Here is a 27,067-nt window from a genome sequence, read left to right on the forward strand (position 1 = left end):
GGTTTAACGCTAACGCTAGACCAAACTGGCGGGAACACATAAACAGACAGAAATCAGAATCAACAACCCAATTATTAATTTACAATCAAATAGTCAACCTTTTGATTCTTCACTTAACATTTATACCTCATAACCTGATCTAATCACTTCTTATAAACATTCACATTTCACAATCAATAATCATATTTTTCAATTAAGCTTTGCTTTCCATCACAATGATGCTTGAAATCGGGTGGGCTCCGCCGCACAGCGTGGGTCCTCTGACGCCAGTGTCCGAGAACTCTGAGGTTCTGGACTCTCCAGCCTCATACTTCGGCGCAACCACCAGTTGCCAGAATAGCGTAGAAGAGACTGATAATATCGATGATCAAGTGATTACACCGTCGGCAGTGCCGTTTATGGCCTTGTTTAATTGTGCGGATGCGCTTGACTGGATTCTTATGGTGGCCGGGTCGTTGGGTTCGGTGGTTCATGGTGCATCGCTTGCGGTTTATTTACATTTATTCGGAAAGATTATTCATTTATTGAGATTCCATAGGAATGAAGATGAACTGTTGGATCATTTTACTCGGGTATCCTTCAAACATTATTTTGAGTGAGTGATTTATTGTAGGTTTATTTTCAAGACTTTCTAACATAATGTTATTGTTGTTTTCTATTTCAATTTGCAGTATGCTTTGTATATTGTGTATATAGGCTTGGCTGTTTTTGTTGCTGGGTGGATTGGTAAGATAGAAACTAATTATACATCAATTTTGAGCAAATAATATCTTTACAGATATGATTTTTTAAATTAATTATGTTGTTATGCATTGATGCCTTCTTGTATATTTGAACTTGCAGAAGTTTGGTGTTGGATTCTAACGGCTGAAAGACAAGCTGCTGTAATAAGAACAAAGTATGTTCAAGTAATATTAAACCAGAACATGAACTTTTTCGATACATATGGAAACAATGGGGACATAATGAACCAAGTCTTGACTGATGCTCAAGTAATTCAATGTGCTCTTGGTGAAAAGGTATAAATATATTCCACGTTTTGCATTTGTCTATATTTTTTCTAATGAATCTTTATATTGTTAGGTTCGAAGTTACATTCATAATATTGCAGCATGTTTGGGTGGGCTTGTCGTTGCATTTATAAACTGTTGGCAGATTGCATTTGTAGCAATAGCAACAACTCCAATAGTTTTTGCTGCTGGTGGGATTGCAAATTTTTTCCTCCATAAATTTGAAGAAAGCCTTCAAGATGCGTATGTTCATGCTGCAAATGTTGCTGAAGAGGTGTGTTATTTACATATCTTTGAGGGTCTTAAAGTTGATTATCTTGTATTTATTAAATAAAAAAAAACGTTCTTTTCAGGCGCTGTCAAACATTAGGACACTATATGCGTTCACAAATGAAGCATTGGCCAAACACTCTTATGCATCTTCTCTTCACGATACGTTAAAGCACGGTATCACAATAAGCCTTGTTCAAGGACTTGGAGTTGGATTCACTTATGGATTTGGAATGTGTTCCTGTGCTTTGCAACTTTTTGTAGGAAGGTTTTTAGTTACAAGTGGGAAATCCAGTGGTGCTGAAATCTTGACTGCCATTTTTGCTATAGTTTTAAGTGGCCTGTAAGCATCTTTTCATTTTCTTTCGTTTTTAACTCCGTTACACAAATGGGCTTATATTTTTATTAATATTATATCTTGTAGTGGGTTGAATCAGGCTTCTACGAACACATATTCATTTGAGCAAGGTCGCATAGCTGCATACAGACTTTATGAGGTTATAAGACACTCTGGTTTGGCTGCTAATTCAGATGGAGATACTTTAGTTTCTGTGCAAGGAAAGATTGAGTTTCACAATGTTTTCTTCAGTTATCCCTCTTGTCCTGCAATTCCTATCTTAAGTGGATTTTACCTTACTGTCCCTGCTAAAAAAACTGTGGCACTTGTTGGAAGAAGTGGATCAGGAAAAAGTAGCTTGACTCACCTCCTGGAACGCCATTATGATCCTAATCTCGGTAAGATTATCCATCTCTGTTATCATTTTTATTTTTTAAAAGCGTAAACTGCATAAAGTGGTTTCTGTTTCGCGTAATCAACTTTATTTGCACTCACAAAAGGCACAAACTTTCAACAGTTTTCACTTTTGATTACCAGAAACAGAAACCGGACCATAGTTTGTTACCTTTTAATGGAACAACTATTGTTTTTAATCTGAATGTTTGTCATGGAGCAGGAGAGGTTCTTTTGGATGGAGTAAATACTAAAAGCCTGAAGCTAGAATGGTTGAGACAACAAATAGGGCTTGTGACACAAGAACCCGCTTTAGCATGTTTAAGCATATCAGATAACATTGCTTATGGACGCCCCAACATAACTTTGGATCAGATTCAGGAGGCTGCTAAACTCGCAAATGTGCACGCATTCATAAGCTCTCTTGAAAAAGGATACGACACTAAGGTATGCATACATAATTTTAGTTTGTTCAGAAACCATCATTTTCTTACACTTCTTTTTTAATAGGTGGATAAAGTTAGTTTAGCATTGACAGACGAACATAAGTTACGGATTTCAATTGCTAGAGCATTTCTTTTAAACCCTTCAATTATGTGGCTTGATGAAGTTACCAGCAGACTCGATTTGGAAGCAGAAAATGCCGTTCATGAGACGTTACGAATGATTACACTTGGGAGATCAACTATAATGATCGCTAGGAGAATAAATCTTGTGAAAGATGCTGATTTCATTGCTGTGATGGAGGGTGGTCAATGTGTTGAAATGGGTACACATGATGAACTGATTAGCTCACTCGGGCTGTATTCAGAACTTCTTAGATGTGAAGAAGTTGTCAAACTTCCCGAAAGGTACATTACTTCTTTTTTTGTGTATGTGAATATGTATGTTGTGATGGTTATATGAGTCATGATATATTTCAGGCTGCCAAGTAAAAATGACAGTGACTCGGTTGATGGTATTGAAATGAGATCTACTTCAGACCATAAATCTAAAGGCACATATTCTAGTAATCAAGTTGGTGACGTGGCTCATTTAATAAAAAAATACAATGGTAAAGATCAGAGTTTGCCATCTATAGGGAGACTTGTGAAGCTAAGTTTACCAGACTGGCTGTATGCTGTTTTAGGAAGCGTGGGGGCCTCCATCTTTGGATCTTTTAGACCAATCCTTGCCTACGTCGTCGGGCTGATAATGACCGCATATTATAAACCTGATGCACATCGTTTTGATATTGACAAATGGTGCTTGATAATTGTGTGCATGGCTATTATTGTTTTAGTGGCCACCGTGTTACAACACTTCTACTTTGGAATCATGGGAGAAAAAATGACAGAAAGAATAAGAAGAATGATGTTCTCAGCCATGCTTGAGAGTGAAATAGGATGGTTTGATAAAGATGAAAACAAAAGTGATAATTTGATGTCATGGCTAGCAAACAATGCTGCATACGTGCGTGCTGCTTTTAGCGACTACATATGCATTCTTATCCAAGATTTTTGTGCTGCTTTTGCTGCTATAGTTATTGGATTATCTCTAGAATGGAGGCTGGCTTTGGTGGCTTTGATGATCATACCATTTGTTACTGTCTCCACAACTGCACAGGTTCTTGTCTATTAACAGTTTATATTCTTTTATACAATGATTTAATGCATAAAAGAATGTTAATTATGAATTTATTGTCTTTATCCAGAGAAGGGGATTTTCTGGCTTTTCAAAGGGTATTGAGGAGCTTCACAAGAAGGCTTCTGTATGTCTTGAAGATATGGTAAAAAACATCACTATTGTGATGGCATATTGTGCTGGAAACAATGTGTCACAACTCTACAAACAATATCTCAAAATGGTTTACAAACAAACTTTACTTCAAGGGATGTTAATTGGATTCGTGTTCGGTTTTTCAAGATTTCTCTTTTTTGCTTGTAACAGTGTCCTACTTTACTACACTGCTATTTCTGTAAGAAATGGCTATATTGAACTTCCAACGGCCCTTAGAGAATACATGGTCTTCACTTTTGTTACCTTCGCACTGGTGGAACCGTTCGGAATCATGACACCTAAGACAGACAAAAGACGAAAAGATCTTGTCCAGGTTTTCGATATCATTGATCATGTTCCTGAGATTAACCATGATGACTCTACTGCTCTTAAACCTGTTAATGCGTATGGAACAATCGAGTTTAAAACTGTCAACTTTTATTACCCGAAAAGTCCAGAAATCATGGTGTTGCGGGATTTCTCCGTTAAAGTTGACGGTGGACACACGGTGGGTATAGTCGGGGTCTCCGGTTCTGGGAAAAGTACTTTACTTTCTTTGATATTAAGGTTTTATGATCCGGTTTCGGGGCAGATACTTTTAGATGGAAAAGATTTAAAACTTTTTAATCTAAGATGGTTAAGAAACCAGCTCGGTTTGGTCCAACAAGAACCTGTAATATTTTCAACAACCATTAGAGAAAACATCGTTTACGCGAGACATAACGCAAGTGAAACTGAGATCAAAGAAGCAGCCAGAATCGCAAACGCACATCATTTTATTAGCAGTTTGCCTAAAGGGTACGACACGAAAGTGGGTCCCGGTGGGGTGGAGTTAACACCTGGACAGAAACTTAGAGTGGCTATTGCTCGTGTCGTGCTGAAAAACGCACCCATTTTGTTGCTGGATGAGGCGGACAGTGGAGTTGAGCACGAGTCAAGACGTGTGGTGCAGGAGGCGCTTGATAGACTATTAATTGGCAGCAAAACAACGATTTTAGTTGCACGTAGAGAGTCGATGATGAGACGAGTTGATAAAATATTGGTTGTGAATGGAGGTCAGATTGTGGAAAGTGGGACTCATGATTCTCTTGTGGCAATTAAGGATGGTGTTTATGCGAAGCTGACGCAGCCTCGTTTTGTAAAAGGACTAAGGCCTCATTTTCTTGGTTTTACAAGGTAACTTTTGTGTTTCTATTATGCAAATATTTGGTTTTGTAAATCCTCTTGTACATCAGATTTGCATAAAGAGGTTGCAAAAGCTCACGATATATAAAATGATTCTTTTTATTGTTAGCCAGTGGTAGTTATAAAATGTTGCTTATACGTTAAGTTGTTTGTTTCCGAAGCAATCCGTTGCCTGTTTTCGTTTTTTGATTGCTCCCATTCATGAACTGTCCAAAAACACAGGACAGCATATAATGAACGTGGAAGATAGATTTGAAAAATCTTAGGTGATATATGTCTTCATATGACATATTAAGTTATATGTGCTAATGTAACATTTTCCCCATATCATTGACCATCGATCACAAGCTATGTTTGATCATCACTTACTAACCATCGTTGATCTAATGTGACATATTGGGCGATACATGTCTTAATGAATCATCTTAGGTCCTAGTGAGCCATAATGTGTCGTTTGTGTCATATTAGATCATAATAAGTCTTCACTAACCAACATTGGAACTCATTAACCTTATTTATCAAAAATTAGGTATTTTGGAGGGAAATTCAAAATCATTGACTCTTAACTTTAACCATCATTGATCAATATTGAATCTTATTTACTAATGTTGGGTTCCTGCCAGCTCGTTTCGTCAAAGATCACAAAGTAATTTCAACAAAAGTGTGTGCGTGATTGTGCGGAAATAGAAAACAATCTTCAAGAATCGAGCATACATAATTTCGGACTTTATATCACTGTAAACGATAATAAAAGTGACTGAAAGAATGCTATTAGCTAATACAAGTCAGTAACTTAAGAATTTTGTAGGAGCGTGTGATTGCGTGAGTTAGAGTAATTAATCTAAACAGTGGGTTAAGCTCATCATCTTCGAGTTGCAATGTGTTGCCTTTTATATGGGATCAGGGACCGAGGTCAAGCGTGCTAATAAACCATTGTTTATTCCTCCATATTCTTTACGTTTCAGTTTTTATCAGCCTATCTTTTGATTTTCTTCATCACTTACAGATATAGATAATTGATCGGTTAATTCTAACAACTAAATTGGCCATCATTGATCAGCTTTGAATCTTATTGACTAAAATTGACCGTTTGACCAATTTTGTTCTTAATTAACCCTAATTGATCAACAATGCCCTTAATTAGTCATCATTGACCATTGTTAACCATCATTAACCCTTATTGAACAATGCTATCATTGATCAACATTGATCGTCATTGACCGGTATTAATCCTAATTAACCCTATTCATCAATAGTGATTGTAATTGGTCATCATTGTCTATTATTAGCCCTACTTGATCAATATTGGTTAGTTGTATCCATCATTGATCAATATTGACCCTCATTGACAACTATTGTTCTAAATTGACCCTAATTGAACATCCCCCCCTCCCACCCAATTTAACATTATTTTTAATTGACAATCATCGATCAATATTGACCCCAAATGACAATTATTGATCAATGTTGACCCGAACTGACCGATAATTGACATTAATCAATATGTATTTTTTTCATTGGGATTTCATTGTATTATACATATATATAATTGAATTTTTTTACCGCTAAGTCCCTGTTGGGCTAAATGGCGGTACCAAAGTGATCCGCATCAATATGTTTTTTTTTTCAAATTTGATAATTAAGCAGTTATTCTCCTTAACTTACCAATGAAACACCTAGGATGGACGCTGTTAGGTTTTTACCAACGCTCGGGATTTACCTACCTTTTTGTTTACTTATGGTATTTTAACGAACGTAACCGAAATCAACCAAATTCATGTCGACTCACAGCTGCAACACCGGGGACCGGCAATCAATGTATTTAAAACCGGACTGGTTCGGCCGGTCCGACCGGTCAGACTAGGATTCGGTCACCCGACCGGTCCGGTTCGATATAGTTCACTCGCTTCTCAAAAAACCAGCCGGTCCGGACCGGTTCAACCGGTCAGACCGGTGAACCAGACCGGTTCAACCGGTTTATTATGGAATTTTTATATATTTTTTCATTTAACATTTTTTTTCATAATTTTTGAGTCCGACCGGTTCGACCGGCTGAACCGGTAACCCGACCGGTTCAGTGTTCGATCCGGTTATGAAAACATTACCGACAACACTTAGGTTTTACCAATGTCCGAGCTTTAGCGACTCACTGTTGTAGCGTCCGAGACCGACAAAGCTCGATTTTATGGCCGATCAAATGTCGCTTTTTATATCATTAATGTTTTATGTGTTAATCAACCGAATCCATAGAAATACACAGCCGCAACATAAGGGGTACATAAACCAATTCGACCTACCCGACGCGTTATCTAACCTGCCCGACGCAATGCGCCAGGTAAAAAACTAGTTCATAAAAAATCACAAATGAATTATTCCGTTAATGAAAGGCACTAGTCTAAGAGTTCTGAAAATCTAATAGATCATATATGATTCATATAACGTCGATTCAAATTTCTAAAAACAAAGGGATCTACATCTTGTACCAATAAACACAATTGTTCATCAAGTCAATACCATTTTTCTTTAAATATCAAAACTTCTTAAACTATTAAAACGGAAGATTAAAACTTGTTATTTCGTTAAGTCAAACAATTTATGCGGTCAGGACTAGGCATCAAAAGCAATGTTAATATATCTGTCGCGATCTAATGCATACAAAACTGATTTAACCCATTAAAAACGTTATCTTATAACTTATTATAATCATATACTTACGTTTACAACCATATCTATTACGTAAACTTATTATCTATTCTTAAAAACAATAGACTTCAAATATGAACAATATTATTTCCTCGAGATGTTCTATCCCGAATCTATTGTGTATTAAACTGAACATTCATGTCAGCAAATTTGATTAATAATAATGAAACTTGTTTTTAACATAAGAGGTATATAACTAAAATCCTAGAAAAAGTAATAGTCCAATGATTATAAGGTGACATCGGTCGGCCCAAATGATTACGATAGTCTACGACACAGCCACACACTATAAAAAAGTTCCCGATGGTCGGTTTAAAAAAAGGTCGTCCATTATTGGCAGACCACATCTGGACGGTTCTAAAACTTCACCCACTCTTAATCGACGATCCAAATCTATTCCTTATTTCCACGTGGCAACATCCAGACTACTTGGAGGCGCCTTACACGTAGTATGGAATACGGGGCCCAATCCCAAACCGGCTACCGGGTTGCAACCGTTATAAAACCCTACTGTTGCATAGTACACTTCTATATATAACTGTCACTAAACATTATAACCAAGTGCAGTGTTATAACTTACAAGCATATAAAAAGAAAGTAGCATCTAAGTTAGTAAGTGTTAAAAATGCCGATTTCCAATATTGCCATCGGAACTCCAGAGGACGCTAGATCGCCGGATGCCTTAAAAGCGGCGCTAGCAGAGTTTATTTCAATGCTCATTTTTGTTTTTGCCGGTGAAGGCGCTGGCATGGCTTTCGGTGAGTCATTGTTCACTTGGGAGACATTTTTTTTGTTACCTTTTAATGTTAAATGAAATATTATTAATGTGACTGATTAATGTTAAGTAGGAGTAACATTAAAAAAAATTACTGCTGATGTGACAATTTATAGTGTAACAAGGAAAAAGCTACCAATTAATTTGAAATTACATTATCAAGTTTCATGATATGGTATATGATGGTTTGTAGTTTTTTCCATTTGCAGCAAAGCTAACTGATGGTGGAGCCGCGACACCGGCCGGGCTCATTTCAGCATCAATATCACATGCTTTTGCACTCTTTGTGGCCGTTTCCATTGGTGCCAACATATCAGGAGGTCATGTGAACCCAGCCGTGACATTTGGGTTGTTTGTGGGTGGTCACATTTCATTTTTGAGGAGTGTTTTATATTGGATAGCTCAGTTGCTCGGCTCGGTGGTCGCTTGTTTGCTACTGAAAATTGCAACCGGTGATTTGGTAAATTTGTGAACAAAATATATTCAGCACCTTACAAGTAACAAATTAGCAACTAATTTATTTGGATATATATATTTGTGCAGGAAACATCGGCTTTTGCTCTATCAGCGGGTGTAGGCGAATGGAACGCAGTGGTGTTCGAGATAGTTATGACTTTTGGACTAGTGTACACTGTGTATGCAACAGCCGTTGATCCTAAGAAGGGTGACTTGGGGATTATCGCGCCAATAGCAATTGGTTTCATAGTGGGTGCAAATATCTTAGCTGGTAGTGCATTTGATGGTGCATCCATGAACCCTGCTGTGTCATTTGGTCCAGCTGTGGTCAGCTGGACCTGGAACAGCCACTGGGTCTACTGGCTAGGCCCGTTTTTGGGCGCGGGTATCGCTGCACTTGTCTACGAGGTTATCTTTATTGGGTCAAGTACTCATGAGCGTCTACCAACCACCGATTATTAAGAATCAGATTGAGTGTCTTGAATTGTGTGTATGTTTTATTTGGTGCTTTTAATATTGATTAGCCTGGTGAGAAGCCTTTTGGCTATGTTCTCAAAAGAATATTTCATGTTAAATCAAGTTGTGAATTTTATTCACTTGGGGTCTTCTAATCCATCTATTAAATCCAGCCCATTAGAAGTGTTTGTCCCAAACATAACAGATATAAACAATTAAAATGTCTAGACCCATTAAACTTAACAAGAAATAGCAGATTTTCTAGGTCCAAAAACAAAAACATGGATTAATAAATGGATTATATTTCAGCAATCCCCCTTAAACCATTTAGTACGTTGAGCCATCCAAACTTGTAAGCCATCCATTTACATACACAATCATTAGGTTAACCCTACAATCTTTGGTAAACCTAACTTGTAGGTCCTAAAGGTTGGATCAAACAACGTGTCGGATCAATATGTTAATGCACGGTTTTTCGTCTCGGTCTTTGTTTAATGTATTATTATATTATATTTAATGTATAGGGGCATTTTGGTAAATGTATATTCACGAATGTGACTCATTGGTTAGTATTGTAAGGCACATTTGTTAAGTCCTTTAACGAACGTGGTCATTCGTTAATCATTAAAGTATTTTGTAACGAATGAGTGTTCATTCGTTAAGGGTGTTTAACGAATGAAGCTCATTCCTTCCACACACACACACACACACACACACACACACACACACACACACACACACCCTGTAACTCTTATTGTAAATTAACGAAGTATTATTATGAGATTTGCATTGTTACTCTCCCGATTTACTCCAGATATTATACTTCCATAATTGTAATCAATCAATACGAATCCAGTCTACATATCTAAGAACTAGATCTATAACCGTATATCGATCATGAACTTCATGCTCATACGCATTCTAAATTGGTATCAGAGCTGGCTGTTCTGATTGTGGCTTGATTCGTATCAGAATTGTATTGGATTAAATGTTAATCGATTGATTCATTGGTCCATTGGTTAAGTACTTGTATTCGGACATTGATGTAATAGTAATTGATCGATTAACTCAGTATTTGGGATTAATTAAACTTGAAATGGATCAAGGATTGTTCACGAACATCTATTGATCAATTTTAAGAGGTTTAATTGTGTATTATGTGTATTAATTGGATTAATTGTGATTTGAGGTTAATGGTGGGAACTGTTAGTTTTTGGAATTGAGGTTTGAGTTGTTGGCTGAGGTATGAATTGAGGTTTCGGATGAGTTTGAGTGTGTTCGGTTGTGAATCCGAGTTCAGTGATACAGGTTTTGAGGTGAATTGGTTTGAATTTAGGTTTGGATTAAGATCTGGACTTGTGTTGAAGTTTGAATGCTCATTTGTTATGATGATAGTTCTTTCGTTAGAACAGTAGCTGCTCATTCGCTAAGCATTTATAACTAACTCTACAGTTATCATCCACTTATTAACCTCCCATTCGTTAAACTAGTCTCATTCACTATGAACTCATACGCTCATTTGTCCTTATTCGTCTCTTGATTCATTCGTTGTTTCAGGTTCGTTAAACAGACACATTCGTTAACCTGAAACATTCGCTAGATCTTTCCTCATTTGTTCTTCGCTCATTTGCTTAAACAGTAGCTTCATTCATTCACTCTTAAAGTATTCCTTCACTTGCTCATTTGTGTCTATAGTTTCACTCATTTGTTGGTCTATTCGTTGAACAGTAATCTCATTCGTGTCTTTATCTCATTCGTTCTTGGACTTATTCGTTAAACCATCTATCATCTATTGTCAGTTTTAGTCCTTGTATTTTTCAAATTTGTCAAATCTCATTGAAATGGCAAATTATTATGCTCTCGCCTCTCAGAACGCTATGATGCAACAAATGCTGACACTTGATAATGATATACGGTCGCATAACAAATGTCCAAGACTGTTGAGGTTAAGTGATTTTGCAAGGTGGGAACCACGGTTTCGAACACATTTGGGTTCATTACATCCGGAATGTGTTCGTAATTTGGACCATGTCTATTTACCTCCACAGGTGGGCAGTGCGACTACTGGTTTCATTGATAAAGAGTTTTATTTGTATAATGCTGAAGATTAGAAGGATCATGATAATGAGACAAAAGCATACTCAACCCTCACAATGGCATAACCCGAGAACATCTTTCACCAGTTCAATCACATTAAACCATGTGCTACATTGTTTACCCAGCTAAAAGCTAGAAGTTTGGGTAACACTTTGGAAAGTAAGAAGACCATGGTTAAGTTTTAGTTCTGAAACTTCACGTTATTGAAAAATAAAACGGTTGAAGAGATGATTAGTAGGTTTTATCATTTAATGGCTGAGATGTCTACTGTGAAGATGGAACCAAGCGAGGTAGACAAGATTGACATGATCAAGAATGCGTTACTGTCAACATATTCCATTTTCTTGTTGGTGCTTAAAGAAAATGGTTATTTCAAAAATGAAAATCTAACCGCTGAAGATTTTATCAACAAATTGGAAGAAAGGGAATATGATATGAAGTGTCAAAAGTCTTTGAAAGATAACCAAGATCCTACTTGTTACGGTGGATCTCTTTCAGCAAGTGGCAATTCTGTGCCTATTACCGCCTTTTACACCCAAACAGATTTTGAAGGGATACAAGGTGGTAATCCAAGTCCTAACGTATGTTTCATGGCATCTGGGTCATTAGCAGCGGGTGCAAGTTTTTCAAGTTCACTACTGAACGTTAATATGAAGGAAGCTGAACAACAATTCGCGTTCATGTGTGCTTTTATGACTTCCAACGAACAATTAGTGGGTAGCAAAATTGCTACAAGTGAACTAACTGATGAAGACTACGATCAGATTGAACCTGATGACTTAGAGTTAATGGACTTGAAATGGAACATGGTCATGATTGTGCGTAAAGTAAAGAGATTCATGCAGAGAACGGGAAAGGATCTACCCACTTTCAACAAGAGGGTTGGCTTTGATAAGCTTAAAGTAAAGTGCTATAACTTCAAGAGTCTGGACACTTTGCCAAGGAGTGTGATAAGCCCAAAAAGGAGTACACTGGTCCCCGAACTCAGGATTGAAATTCTGGCAAGAGTTCCAATGCTTCTGATAAGAAGGTTAATGCAGCTGAGGGGGAGCAGAGGAAATATGGGAATTCATAAGCATTGGTTGTTAAGGATGCGATCAAATGGTCTCAAAAGCTTCTCGGCAACCAAGTTAACCTGGTAGTGTTTGAGACTATTGATCAGTTCCAAGATGCAAGTGCCGATAATTTAAGTGATAGAAGTGAATCGTCAGAATCAGAAACAGAATCTGATGATACAAATGTTGGTCAAACTAAAAACTTCGCTTGCATGGCAAAGACTGAGGAGGTTTGTACTAACTCTAGTTTTAAAGTATCGGTGAATGAATGTCAAGAAACAGTAACTTCTGTTGTGAAAACCAAGTGTGATCAATGTCGTGAACTCAAATGTAAACTTGAATCTGCTCTTCACCATAATGATCAACTGGTGAATGAACTCAAGATGATTCGTGAGTGCCACAGACAAGCAACCAAATCATTAGAACAATCTAAACCTTGTATGTAAGCAACCACGATTTACAAGCAGAAGTTGGTTGTAAGTTGGTTATCATTGAACAACATTTTCAAGAAATTCTAAAACTTCAAACATACATTATCAAACTTGAGAATGAAATATTTGAACTTAAAAACAAGATCAGTAGATTTAGAGATTCATCATTTCATCTCAATGAGATTATTGATGTCAATAATTCTCATCAAAAGAATGGTAAGGCAGGGTTGAGATTTGTTGAAATACCTCCACCGTTCAAGAATGATTATTCTTGCATACCCGAGACAATTAAATGCACAAATGTTGAATTTGATTAATTATCAGAGATTAAATCAAATGTCTTTGGAAATAAAGTAAATGAGGAGGTAAAGGTAAAACCTGTTGTCAATGAGAAACCAATTCAAACATCTTCACACATTAAAAGTAATGCCGTGTTTAACGAGAACGATGTTGATGGGTCAGTTAGCTGGATGAACCCCAAGTGATTATCAAAAATGAAAATATCTCTGTTGAAAATCACATTTTGTGTGAACCATAAGATTTTGAAAAATCTGTTTACGGTTCAAAGAGTTCAAAAGGTTCAAAATTGATACCAAATCTCATTCTAAAGTAAAAATGACAGAAAAACAAAAGGTTTCTGATGATGATCTAATGAGATTCATTAATCCTTCTAAGAATGTTAACTTAAGTCAAGGTCGGGTTTACAAACTCAAGGGAATAAATAAAGTATTTTCTGATAAGGAAACCCCATTAAGTTTGGTGAAACCTGAACTAGTTGAGAGTGTATTTAATGATGATACAACAAAGGTAACTGAACTTGAGGATGCCTTTAAGAAATGAAAAATGAATAATTCTCAAGTAAAACTGAATTCAAGCACGTTTAAACCAATAAAGTTTGTTAAATCCTTAGGATTGGAAAGTGTTGCAAATACTAACAATCTTGAATTTTACAAAAGTAAAAGGGTTAACCAGAATACTGTTTCAAGTTAAGTTCCTTTTGTTGCACCAAAGGTTGCGTCTGTTCAACCCAAGGCTTCACACGTATCTTATGTTTCACCACAGCAAGTTGTAGACATATGTTTGTGTTTCATCTGTGGGGAACATGGCCACATAGCTAAAAAATATTATGGAGCTAAGGTATCTATTGCTAAAAATGTGACTAAGGACTCAATTTCTCAAGTTGACATTAACATGAAATGACAACAATATTTGAGAACGCAAGTCGATGAGTCTTGTGACTCTTGTCACACCCCAACCTAAGGCGGAAATGTCGGGGCGTGAGCTGATTGTTCACAACTCGAAGATACTATCATAAATAAAATATGACAATATCTATTAGATTAATTATTTCCAATTTTAGTGCACAAATATCCATAACACAAATAAATAATTTAAAACAAATAATCCAATCAAGATAAATATAATCTTTATTAAATTCCCTATGGTCTTTACTATATGTCTTTTTCACGTCAAACTTCAATTCAAAGGCAACCTGCATATACGTAGAAAATAGAGTTTTTCAACAACACACGTTGAGTGAGATTATCACAAGTTTTTGCAATGATATAATATTAATATAATAAATAAAAGAAATAAGCAAAACGTAATAAATCGAGGTAATGAAATCAAACCATGAGCAAATAAGGTGTCAATTAACCATTGCCAAACGAACTGGGCACCGGTAAATCAACCATGAGCAAGTAATAAGACCGTTTTTAAGTGAATCTGGCGCGGGTCAATAGTATTATCACACTATTAATGAGAATACGCTGGACCTCTCCAAAATACGAATGAATAAAGAAGTAAGCAGGTAACACGTATATTTGATTAATCACACATAATTACACGTTTGCTATTTTTTGAGATATTTAGATAATACGAATAAGTACGCATATGTCCCCAAAAACTTGTGAAAAATTAGTAAAATAGGGGAATGATAAAACTCATCTTAAATCGAAGGAAAGTGAATAATAATAATTATAAACGAGTCAAGTATTAATTAGATCGTCTTCTAATGCGTCAAATGAAATAAACCAAATGAACTTGAAACTTTTAGTTAAGAAAATATGAGTAAATTAAAGATTTAACCGAGTCGGTACTGACCAGAATCCAAACAGCGAGTCAAAAGCCGGGTTTTGGTCAGTAGCCTTAAAATTTGTTATGAGAATAAAAGTTTTCTGGATCGAACATTGGTTCCAACCAGAAGTATGAGAAAACTAATAGTCAAACTTGTTGACTGTTTTGCCCTTTAACGGGTTTTAAACGAATTGACCAGTCAACACCCTTCAACCATTGAAATTTATTGAAGGTTATTGACTAGAGAATATGCATGAACGATTTTACAGTTTACAACTTACCCGAAAAGTGAAAGAATCAATCGTAAAGTGGAGTCAAAGGTTGATGTATAAGCAAAGTCAACCTTCAAGGCTTGTATCTTCAAACAAATAAGCAAAAACAGAAGAAGATGATGAAGGATAGGAGATGTGACGGCTGGGAATGGTGAATTAGTGTTTAGGGAAAGTTTATGACTGATAATATATGCTTTGTTTATATAGGAAACACAAAAACGAACTAAATAAGGCTATTTCACTCGTTTAAGAAACCAAATATATTTTTAATTGTCAAATCACTATTAAAATCAGTAAAATTCGTTCTTGAGCAAGGGGTAATGAACATGGACATGCACTTAAGCTATGTGAGTTTTCTTGGGGCTTAATTCACTCGATTTAGTCCTAAAATAAGCGATTTCAGGCCAAAAACGAACTAGGAAACCATTAAACAAACAACAAACTAATCAGACCTATGGCGGTGGCGCGTGGCCACCCTAGCGGGTGCTACCGTGCGGTGCTCCAGCAATGTCACACCCGAACCGACGGCGGAATACGTCGAGGCGAGACGGTGATTGTTCATAGCACATGATACTACGTGTTACAATAGTTGTTTAATTCAATTCAATATCAAGCAATACAGAGATACAATAAAATAAATTGTTTTATAGTAATCTAGGTCCAAACATGCAATCCTATATTTCTAAGTAATCTTCAACAAACAAATTTCCAATACCTGAAAAACATGCGAGAGTGTCAACTAAAAATAGTTGGTGAGAATTATAGGTTTTAATAAAATAAGTTCTAAGTTGAAAAGCATTCCATATGTGTTAAATTACTTGTATACTTTGTGATTACAACCAATCCTCTGACACGTTTAGCAAGTCGTCTAATCCACGATTAGACTATTAAGTTTAATGTTTAATGATTGTCGGATTCTGAACACACAAGCCTTTACTCGAGGTCTGTGTGGGCGGGTCGGGCCAATAGATCTATCATCATACTACCATGGGCTTAACAAGTTAATGGTTGTACATGCGATTAAGTGTACACTTGTAATAATCATACACAATGAATATAATGAAATAAGCTTGAATCAAATAGCATGTATTAAACATAGAATAAAAAGTTGCATGTTTCCACCCCGAAGTATAAAATGTTTAAAAGCATGAAAAAGGGGCTATGAACTCACATTTGTTGTTGATGAATTGAGAATTGCTACACTTTGGTTTAGAGCCCTAAAGATCAATAATGTTGTTATTAGGATGTTACTTTATTTCGGTGGAATAGAATATTCGACCTCGGGTACCCAGGAAAAGGTAAGTGGGTCCATTCACGCCCGGACACACCACTTGGTTTTTCCTTAGGCCGTAGCCTTGGTGACAGAACTCTTGGTGAATATCTATGGATTTGGTGTTTGTTTGGAAGTAAAATTGGATTTTATGGTTTCATGTGATAACTTTATGGTTTAGGGTATTAGATTATCTTTTCCAGAAAAGAATATGTTGCTTGCTGTTCAAGACACAAATTCTTAAAAATAGTAAACCTTTGAGTTATATTACGAAAATTTTATATCTTGTAATGAGTTGTTTAACTTATATATTTTTTAGAAGATTTTTAAGTGTTTATAAAAAAATATATATAATTCATAGACTATCGAAGGGTCTGATTCTGAGTCAGCTTAGTATAAAAATCACTAAAAATCAATACTTTAACAAATTAAGGAGATTACAGTTGAATAATTTTTATAATTCAAAGGTCTACAATATATCCAAAAATTGGGTCATAATTCTTAAACATGTGTGATTTATGACATTCGTTTTGAGGCTAAAGATATCTAACAGGATTTTTAGCAAGACCCTTTGTTAAAGAAAAATAATAAAAACCTTTTTAAAATTTATAAAATTTTACACCAAAAATTACAGAGATACTAGACACATAAAGAACCAATTTAGGATTTTGAAATTTGTAACACCCGTCAACTTCCGGTTTAATGATTTAGCGCGTGTAAAGTATGTATAACTCTCGGGACTTAACCGACGTTTCTCGGAAGCCTTTACGTCATCCCGGTACGTTAAAGAACTTAACTTTTCCTTCCATTTTGCCTTACACTTCAATTGGGAGGGGCCTGGATGTAAAATTTTTATATTATAATAATTAACAAAAAAAAAAAAATCCTAACCCTAACTCTATTGTCCATCCCGATCGGCCAAGAGCAGCCCGCCCTTGCGAAAATCTTCTGTGCAGCCAAGATTAAACCGTAAAACTTCAATTCAAGGTCGGTTTTATGATTCCCCATGTCTTTTACACCTTAATTGATCATATTAACGTGCTTATTGGTCGTTAAGGTTGGGTTTTGATGATAACAATTTGCTGACAGATTCGTATACGTTTATTGTAGGGTCTGTAACGCGATGATAATCATTTGTTTTTGATCGATTCTTGATTCCATGATGTTCTACTTTGAGTCTAGTTTCCAGAAGGTATAATACGTAATTTTTGGACGAGATTTGAATGGGTTTTATGAATTTGTAAAATCGAGTGTCAAACGGGATAACGGATTCAGGTCTGTCTTCCCGACGTCATAACCCTTTTTCAACAGGTCCAAATTGGTTGGTTCCACTTCTGAAAGTTAGTATTTTGAGTTAGGAACCAAACCCAATTGGAATCATTTAATTTGGCTGGGTAATGATTTTTATAAAAATAAAACCATTTTGTTGCGCACTGAAATAGCTGCACATACCTTTCTGTGTTGGAGGAATTTTTATGAATTTTGTGTCCGCTAGAAAAATATAATAAAAATATTTTTATAAACCTAAGACATTTACTAAAGTCTGGTGAAAATTTAATAATTTATTTCAAAGGTTATCCTATATAATTAGATCCATCTTCGCATGCTAAAATCTGCACGTTTTACTTGTTATTGATCGATAAGTTCGTTTTAGGCTTAACCGGTGGATGTTCTATTGTGTTCTTGTCGGGGCTGTTTGAAGTGAGTTTTTGTACCACAATCTTCCTAGGTATGTCCCGTATATCATACTTAAAGATCATGTTCATAGGTGTTCGTTAAGTTGATCAACTAGTTGTAGTTTGATTGTTATGTTAGGTTGTCTAGAATTGTAGTTTGGCGCGTTTAACGCAAGGGTTGAAGTGATTAACGACCAATTCAGCTCGGGGAAACTTGGTTTGATGTACGGCCTATTCAAAATTCATTTTTATAAGTTATAGGGCTGAATTGGTTGTCGGGTACTCCAACGGGTCGGTACAACGCGCAATTGTGTTTATTGAATAGTTGGTGCGTTGTACTTGCGGGTTACCGACCCATTTGACTCGTGTGGCGTTGTGTGGACTTGTTGGCTGTGGTTTTATCATAATGGGTCCACACGGGGCTGAGTTGGATGTTAACGGCCTAAACGACTCCTAAACGCGCGTGTTAGTGTCACCTAGTGCTCCCGGGTGCAAATTGGGAATTCTTTATTCCCGGGAGTACCTAAGGGTCGTTTTGGTGAATGTGAGACCTCGGGGGCTGTTGTGATTAAGTTTGATGAGGTCGAGGGTTTAGGTAACTCGAACCATGTTAGAACGTTTCGTAGGATAAACGAGTCATCTTGACGTCATTAGTATTGATTGAATGTACACCGACATGTGTTTGAGTTTTGGGATTTCTTAGGGATTCTCTAGCTCGTGATGAATCCGCGTCTTGGGTCAGGTGAGTTCTTGATGCCCCGTTTAACTCTTTTTAAGTTTTGGGCTAGCATGCACACCTAAGCGATTTTTCTTGATGAAATATTTTAAACGATTTTCATAGGCTTGCTAGTATTGGTAGGCCTTGGAATGTTAAAGAATGTGTGTATGTATATATATTATAGAATGGCCAATATTTGGCGAATGTTGTAGTCGTCTCGACTACTGAATGTTGCGTATGCCTACTTTGTGTTTGTATGCGCTGAATGTTACGTGTTTGGGTTGTACGTTTGCTCGACCCTGAATGTTATTATTGAATGTTATATATATATATATATATATATTTATTTATATATATAGGAATGTACGTATAAAGATGTTTATGCGTAAGGATGATTATTTATTAAATGTGATGACCTAACTGATGTATTTCCGTTTACAGTTTTAAAACCGTTGGAATGATTATTAAGACTTTTGTTACTTATTTAAAACTTGAACTCACTTAGCTTAAGCTGACTTTGTGTGCATGTCAGTGTGAGTTTCAGGTTAGTAAGAGGATGCCTTATCGCTTGGACGTGCACGGAGCTACTTGGACGGTGAAGGGCATACGGGATTGAAGACTTTATTTTTAAACATTTCCTTTTAAAAATTTTTATTAAAGATAATTAAGTTGGTTTTGGGCAAAATTTCCGGGTTTTGGGAACTTATTTTATTATTTACGTTTTCCGCTAAATTTACACTCTGAGATGTTTGTCAATGGAAGAAACCGTTTTCAAGTTTAATTACTTTAATCTATATTTTGTATGAATACCAACTATGGGGCTCCCGGGGTTCGGGGCCTTACAAAATTCGTGATTTGGATATATTATGAGCGAGATCTAAGCATTGAAATAAAAGGTTTTTCTGCAGAATGAAAGAACAAAACATTAAACGAATATCAGAACTTACGAGGAAGAAAACGACTTATGAATCTTTAAGAGGATGAGGATCACGACTTTGCAACCTTGGGGCTTTGGAATATGTAGGTTTGGAATGAATTTTGAGGGTGCTATGGAGTTCTATTTATAGGGGTGTTTAGAGAAGAGATTAGGATGGATTTGAGATAGAATTTGACTAGGACTTGAATTCAAAATTTGGATAAGGCAAATATTGAAGATCAAGAATAGAATATGTTCTCGACAGTTATTCTTAATTTGAATTAAGGATATAAATAAAATTAATTTAGAATAAAATTAATAATGACAATTATTAAATCTAGGCATTCCCGGTTCAACGCGCCACATTATCGATGTATGATGAAATGAACATAGAATCGTGTAATTGTGCATATGATAATAATGTTGCTAACAAGTAATAAATAATATATGATTCCATAATATTATATATGGTGAACTAATACATGAACTTTATTAAATACGAGTATAAAATACTAGCGATTGCATGCATGGAAATGCATAGATGTTACAGAGGAGAAGGGTAACTTTCATCTTTTGACAATTTTGGTCCCTAAACTTCCTAAAAAGGCTAAATATTGAATCTTTTATGGTTAAAACAAGAAATGGACATTATGGAAAATGTAAAGGGTATAAAATGAAAATTTAAATCTTAATTACTTAAATTTGTTTGATTTGATTACTAATAAAGATCCAAAAATGCTCCCATATTGGGTTATGTGTAAACGGATACGAGTTCGAAAAATCCGAGATGTTACAGTCTCACTTATTTTAGGTAATTTCGTCCCAAAATTAAGGAAAACCAAAACATAATCGTTTTTGAAAATAATTAAACTTGTAAGGAAAAATATCATAATATAGAACTTCTAATAATCGAAGAAATGCTCCAAATGACAATTTGGTAAGGGCACTTATATATAGGATGTACCAGCGGCGTATCCACCATGTCCTTATCATTTCAACATTTGTACCGTTACTCAAACTACTTTCGGTTCTAGATCATGACACACAATTGTACGTCTTATGATTTCCATGCGAGGATTTGGATAATTACGTATGCATCCATAGTTACTCTTATCGTCAGATGGTCCGCATAATCCGTTTCATCACGTGGTTTCTAAAATATTGAAAACAAAATTTTAAGAGAAAGCAAATGTTTTGATAATTTTAAATATAAATTCAAAAGATAATTAATAAATATTCGAGTTGGATTGATAAAACCGTATAATTTCTAAACATCTTTTGCTTTAAAAGTAAAATTTTTTGGAGATTGAAAGGAAGCGAATTTCTTGGAGCAAGTGTAATTATGAATTGTGATAATCGAGAATAAGGAGATAAGATAAAGGTACAAGATTCTAATTATTTAATCTTGATGAAAGAAACTTTCTTCATGAGAGGAAACACTCAAAATAGTCCAAATTGAAATCATCCAATATCACAAATAACTAAAGAGTCGATACAATGCATAAACGGAAAAGATAAGATAACTTAAGATAGAAATGACGAAGGCAACAAAAGTCTTCAGAGTTTTCAAGAAGCATTAGTTACGGTTGACTTGATTCACTTGACTTGGAGCACTTGAGGTAGTCGAATCCATAAGAACTTGGGCAGTCGAGATAGATGGATCTGGAATAGCTTGAGTAGGTTGAGCTCGAATGGAAGGCACTAGTGGGGTTTGAGTGGTGTAAGCTTGGTTGACTTGAGCTTGCGGGTATGGGATTTGAGTTAAGTATAGAGGATCTTGGTTGACAGGAAGAGCTTGGAGAATGTAAGGTTGATGGGTTTGGAATTGATAAGCATTGGTAGCGTAATAGGGTGCTTGTATGGTTTGAGCTCGGTGAACATGGATTAGTTGAGGACATGCATTGCGGAGATGATTAGGGTTTCCACAATTTTAGCAAGCATTGGTAGTAGGGGGTCTAGGAACAGGCAGTGCACGGAAAGTGTTAGCAAGGTGACCATAACGGTTGCAGTTGGTGCATACGCGACATGGAGATTGCGTCAGGTGATGGTAGTTACAAATGGAGCATAACGGGAAAGGTCCGGTATAGGGTTTCTTGTTAGGATCAATTTGGTTTGTTGATATTGTTGGTTGGCTTGGTTAACGGCATCGTTTTGGTTGTTGTACTTACGTTTGTGGTGAGAAAGGTCACTGTTGTGCGGAGTGGGTTTGGGTTTGGACTTAGCATTGGTTGAGGATTTGGTTTTGGAGTTTTCAGAGGTAGTTTTAGAGTCCTTGCGAGGTAGGGTTCCATCTCTAACATGGTCATTGAAAAGTGAGGCAGCTAGAACAATAGTTTCCTTGAGTTCCTCCCAAGGCATACTCGTAGCAATCCTAAACATAGCAGCAGCAAATTTCTTAGTGATTCTAGCATCCAAACGGCGATCATGAGCAGCCAACGGAAGACGTTGATTACGATGATGAATTCGTAGGGAAGACATTCTACGAGGACCAAAAGTGAAGTTTTATAAGATGATGGGTAAGTTGTGTGAATGAATTGATGTGAGATGATAGAGAAAGAGAATTTAAATGATATCGTGCTAGTGATTTATTATGTCTTGGGGACGCGTAGAAATTTAAAACCATGTGAAAAATTTTGAGATATTTAAATTAATCAATCAATGTTTATCAAGAAATAAAATCCAAAAGTGAAATGTTCTTGGGTTGGGCTTTCCATGGGCTTCTCATGGTAGCTTAAGAACCCAATTTAAATAACAAAACATATTCAATGAGTTGGCTTCCCATGAGGTTTCCATGACAATTTGAATGGCCCAACTAAATAAAGCAACATAATTTTTTTGTGAATTGGACCTCCCATGAGCGTTCCATGGCAATTTATTGGCCCGATTAAAATAACGAATAACAAACAATTGAGTTGGTCAGCCCATTAGTGTTACATGGCATTTAACTGACCCAACTAATTAACGAATTATCAAATCAATGGAGTTGGTCGGCCCACGAGCGTTACATGGCGTTTTAACCGACCCAACTAAATATCGAATTAACAAATCAAATATGAGTAGTTGGTGTATCTCGGGAACCACCCCGGATGATATGTTCCAACCAAAATCAAATTGAAAAACGGGTTGAGAAATGGATAGTTGGAGTGCCTATGGATTTACATGGATTTTTCACCCAACTAAGCATTTAAAATAATTAAAAATACAATTTTGGAAGTTTCTCGAATTTAGCCACGAACCACCGTGAATTCGGTTTTATAAAAGGAATGTAACCATTTAGCCGGTTACGTTTAACCACATAGGGTTTCGGTCGTATGACATCTGTTTCTGCTTTGGCCTAGTGGTTCGAGTACTGTGGTCAGGTTATCTTCTAGGTAAGGAATAGCGTCTTTAACTTTGGTTCTTGGAACCATTTTGCCAAGGCCCGACTCACAATTCTCTCACCCCCTACGGTTACTTACCGAACATGACATACTCCCATGCCCTAAGGAGAGGAAGTAAAAATAAAACACGAGAATTCTTAAGGAATTTCCAAAAATAAAAGGCAATCTACTAAAAATAAGAGAATTTAAAAATATTTTGAAAGTGAGGCGTAACCTTAGAATTTGTGTGTGTGTGCAATAAATAATAATAAAATAAAATATAAATTAAAATAATTAACCTATATAAGCTGTAAACAAATAAATAGCCATAAGTCAGTTCAGATAAGCGCGTATAGGGTCCTAATCATATGCCTAGGACAATTTCTAACGACCTATCTTAAAACCTTCGACTCTGATACCAATCTGCCACACCCCAACCTAAGGCAGAAATGCCTAGGCGTGAGCTGATTGTTCACAGCTCGAAGATACTATCATAAATAAAATGTGACAATATCTATTAGATTAATTATTTCCAATTACAGTGCACAAATATCTATAACACAAATAAATAATTTAAAACAAATAATCCAATCAAGATAAATATAATCTTCACTAAATTCCCTATGGTTTTACTAGATGTCCTTTTCACGTTAAACTTCAATTCAAAGGCAACCTACATATGCGTTGAAAATAGAGTTTGTCAACAACACATGTTGAGTGAGATTATCACCAGTTTTTGCAATGATATAATATTAATATAATAAATAAAAGAAATAAACAAAACGTAATAAATTGCGGTAATGAAATCAAACCATAAGCAAATAAGGTGTCAATTAACCATTACCAAACGAACTATGCGCCGGTAAATCAACCATGAGCAAGTAATAAGACCGTTGCCAAGCGAATCAGGCGGGTCAATAGTATGATCACACTATTAATGAGAATATGTTGGACCTCTCCGAAATACGAATGAATGAACAAGTAAGCAGATAACACGTATATTTGATCAATCACATACAATTACACGTGTGCTATTTTTGAGATATGTAGACAATAAGAAATACGAATAAGTACGCATATGTCCCCAAAACTTGTGAAAAATTAGTAAAATAGGGGAATGATAAAAATCACTTTAAATCGAAGGCAAGTGAATAATAATAATGATAAACAAGTTAAATATTAATTAGATCGTCTTCTAACGCGTCGTATGAAATAATCCAACTGAACCTAAAACTTTTAGGTAAGAAAATATGAGAAAAAATGAACTCGTCTCCGCTGGAATCGATCCAAACAGACGTCTACAACTCCAGTTATGCTAAATTAAAGATTTAAGTGAGTCGGTACTAACCAGAATCCAAATAGCGAGTCGGAAGTCGGGTTTGGTCAGTAGCCTTAAAATTTCGTTACAAGAATAAAAGTCTTCTGGACTGGACGTTGGTCCCTACAAGAAGTATGAGAAAATGAATAGTCAAACTTGTTGACGGTTTTGCCCTTTAACGGGTTTTAAACGAATTGACCAATCAACACCCCTCAACCATTGAAATTGATTGAATTTTATTGACTAGAGAATATGTATGAACGATTTTACAGTTTATAACTTACCCAGAAAGTGAAAGAATCAATCGTAAAGTGGAGTCAAAGGTCGATGTATAAGCAAAGTCAACCTGCAAGGCTTGTATCTTCAAACAAATAAGCAAAAACCAAAGAATATGATGAAGGACAGGAGATGTGACGGCTGGGAATGGTGAATTAGGGTTTAGGGAAAGTTTATGACTGATAATATATGCTTTGTTTATATAGGAAACACAAAAACGAACTAAATAAGGCTATTTCACTCGTTTAAGAAACCAAATATATTTTTAATTGTCAAATCACTATTAAAATCAGTAAAATTCGTTCTTGAGCAAGGGGTAATGAACATGGACATGCACTTAAGCTATTTGAGTTTTCTTGGGGCTTAATTCACTCGATTTAGTCCTAAAATAAGCGATTTCAGGCAAAAAATGAACTAGGAAACCATTAGACAAACATCAAACTGATCTGACTTGTGGTGGCGGCGTGTGGCCACCCTAGGGGGTGCCACCGCGCGGTGCTCTGGCAAAGAGAAGGGTAGCTTTCATCTTTTTGACAATATTGGTCCCTGAACTTCCTAAAAAGGCTAAATATTGAATCTTTTAAGGTTAAAACAAGAAATGGACATTATGAAAAATGTAAAGGGTATAAAATGAAAATGCAAATCATAATTAATTAAAACTGTTTGATTTGATTACTAATAATGATCCGAAAATGTTCCCGGATCGGTTTATGTGTAAACGAATACGAGTTCGAAAAATCCGAGATGTTGCAAGTCTCACATCATGTTCGCTAACGTAAAGCCTCGAAAGGTCATTCGAGTTGATGAAAGTAATGTATCTCACAACCGATTGAGTTAGCCCAACTGATTTGTAAAAACGCGGATTCAGGAGTGATTCGGGATGGGTATCTTAAACGTAAGTCGAAGAAATCCGTGACTTATTCACAAGTCCCACAATCACATTTGAAACCGATTCTTAGCTATCTCCAACGGAATCAAAGGGAGAGCCCAAGACTGAGGCTTGGCTGCCTATTTGAACTATTCATTTACTCTTTTTGCAGAGTCCATCCAAGATAATCTCGGGAGACAAGTGGATATTAGACAGTGGATGTTCTCCGCACATTACCGACAATCTTGATGATGTGTTGTAAAACACATTTCTTTTCCGCACCTTTTATCTAAGTTGTTATATTATATTTAATGTATTTTAACTTATTTTATCTTGTTTTTACATAGTTTTATTTATCTTGTAGGTTACAGGTTTAAGGAATAAAAACCGAACTTCGTGAGGAGCTTAAAGGCATTGTACGCATACGATTTCAAGACAAAGCACAAAGCCTGGCCCATATTCATCTTAGACAAGCCCATGCCTTACATTATATTATAATACAAAAAAAAAAAAACCCTAGCCCCCCTTGTGAATTCCGATCGGACTGAGCAGCCAAGAAAAAGGAGAAAAAAAAGTTTTATGAGCTAGGGTTCTTGAGTTTGGAGGCTACGGAAGAAAAGGAGGCAAGAACAAAGGATCGGGAACGATTTTACATCATTTATTGCAGCCAAGAACAACCCCAATTCATCATATATCCTTTCGTTTAATACATTGTTCATCACTTTATTATTCTTGTTCAATTGATAAATAGTTTTGCAATTGCTTGAAAGATTGAAGTGTTGATGATTAGTTTTGATTGTTGAATGATTGAATTGATGAGTGGAATGAGTTATATAATGTTTTTATTGAGTAATCATGGCTGTCCAAAATTTATGTTACGCTAAACTTGTCGGTTCTACCTAGGAATGATGATAATTGTTAGTGTTTGATGAATTTTATGGATTGCTTGATTGGTTTTGAATTGTTATTGCAAATTTTGATTTAGACATGAAATAGGCTGTGTTTGATGGCTGGAAATTTTGGTAATTTATTGCTTAAACACCTTGCATTGGTTAATTAGTTTCGTATTGATTGATCGGTGCTTGTTTGATTCTAGACTTTGTGTTTAGGGTTTGTTTGCGGTAGGTACAATCGTAGTGTTTTGTTGCATGATTTATTGGTTAAAGTACAGTGGTTAGACGCCTTCTTAGAGACCGAGAGGTGATAAGAAGTTACGGTTGTCTCATTACCTTTGCATGCTAGAATTAGAATTGCGCGAGAGCGAGTTCGTTTCTTGTCCGGTTTAGGTGTTTTGAGCGACTAGTTGATCTATTTTGGTTTAAATTAAATTGTTCCTCTATCCTTGGTTGTGTAGTATTCACTACCATTAGGGTCGAGTGTTGGTGGGACCGA

General features: G+C 36.0%; 2 protein-coding genes across 2 annotated transcripts; both read left to right on the forward strand.

Moving 5' to 3' along the window:
• The first annotated feature begins 217 nt into the window (after positions 1-217).
• LOC143561466 (ABC transporter B family member 20-like) lies at positions 218-5,339 on the forward strand. Its single transcript, XM_077049547.1, has 7 exons — positions 218-726; positions 844-1,623; positions 1,705-2,015; positions 2,234-2,457; positions 2,521-2,861; positions 2,934-3,615; positions 3,704-5,339. The coding sequence occupies exons 2-7, from the start codon at positions 1,250-1,252 to the stop codon at positions 4,946-4,948; spliced, it is 3,177 nt and encodes a 1,058-aa protein (XP_076905662.1). The 5' UTR covers positions 218-726; positions 844-1,249; the 3' UTR covers positions 4,949-5,339.
• Positions 5,340-8,261: 2,922 nt separating this feature from the next.
• LOC143561461 (aquaporin TIP1-2-like) lies at positions 8,262-9,410 on the forward strand. Its single transcript, XM_077049544.1, has 3 exons — positions 8,262-8,414; positions 8,641-8,891; positions 8,975-9,410. The coding sequence occupies exons 1-3, from the start codon at positions 8,282-8,284 to the stop codon at positions 9,347-9,349; spliced, it is 759 nt and encodes a 252-aa protein (XP_076905659.1). The 5' UTR covers positions 8,262-8,281; the 3' UTR covers positions 9,350-9,410.
• The last annotated feature ends 17,657 nt before the right edge of the window (positions 9,411-27,067 follow it).

This window comes from Bidens hawaiensis, unplaced genomic scaffold (genome assembly GCF_021521415.1).
Source record: "Bidens hawaiensis isolate Kalapana, Puna unplaced genomic scaffold, B.hawaiensis_p1.1 tig00020677_1, whole genome shotgun sequence".
Taxonomy (NCBI): Eukaryota; Viridiplantae; Streptophyta; class Magnoliopsida; order Asterales; family Asteraceae; genus Bidens; species Bidens hawaiensis.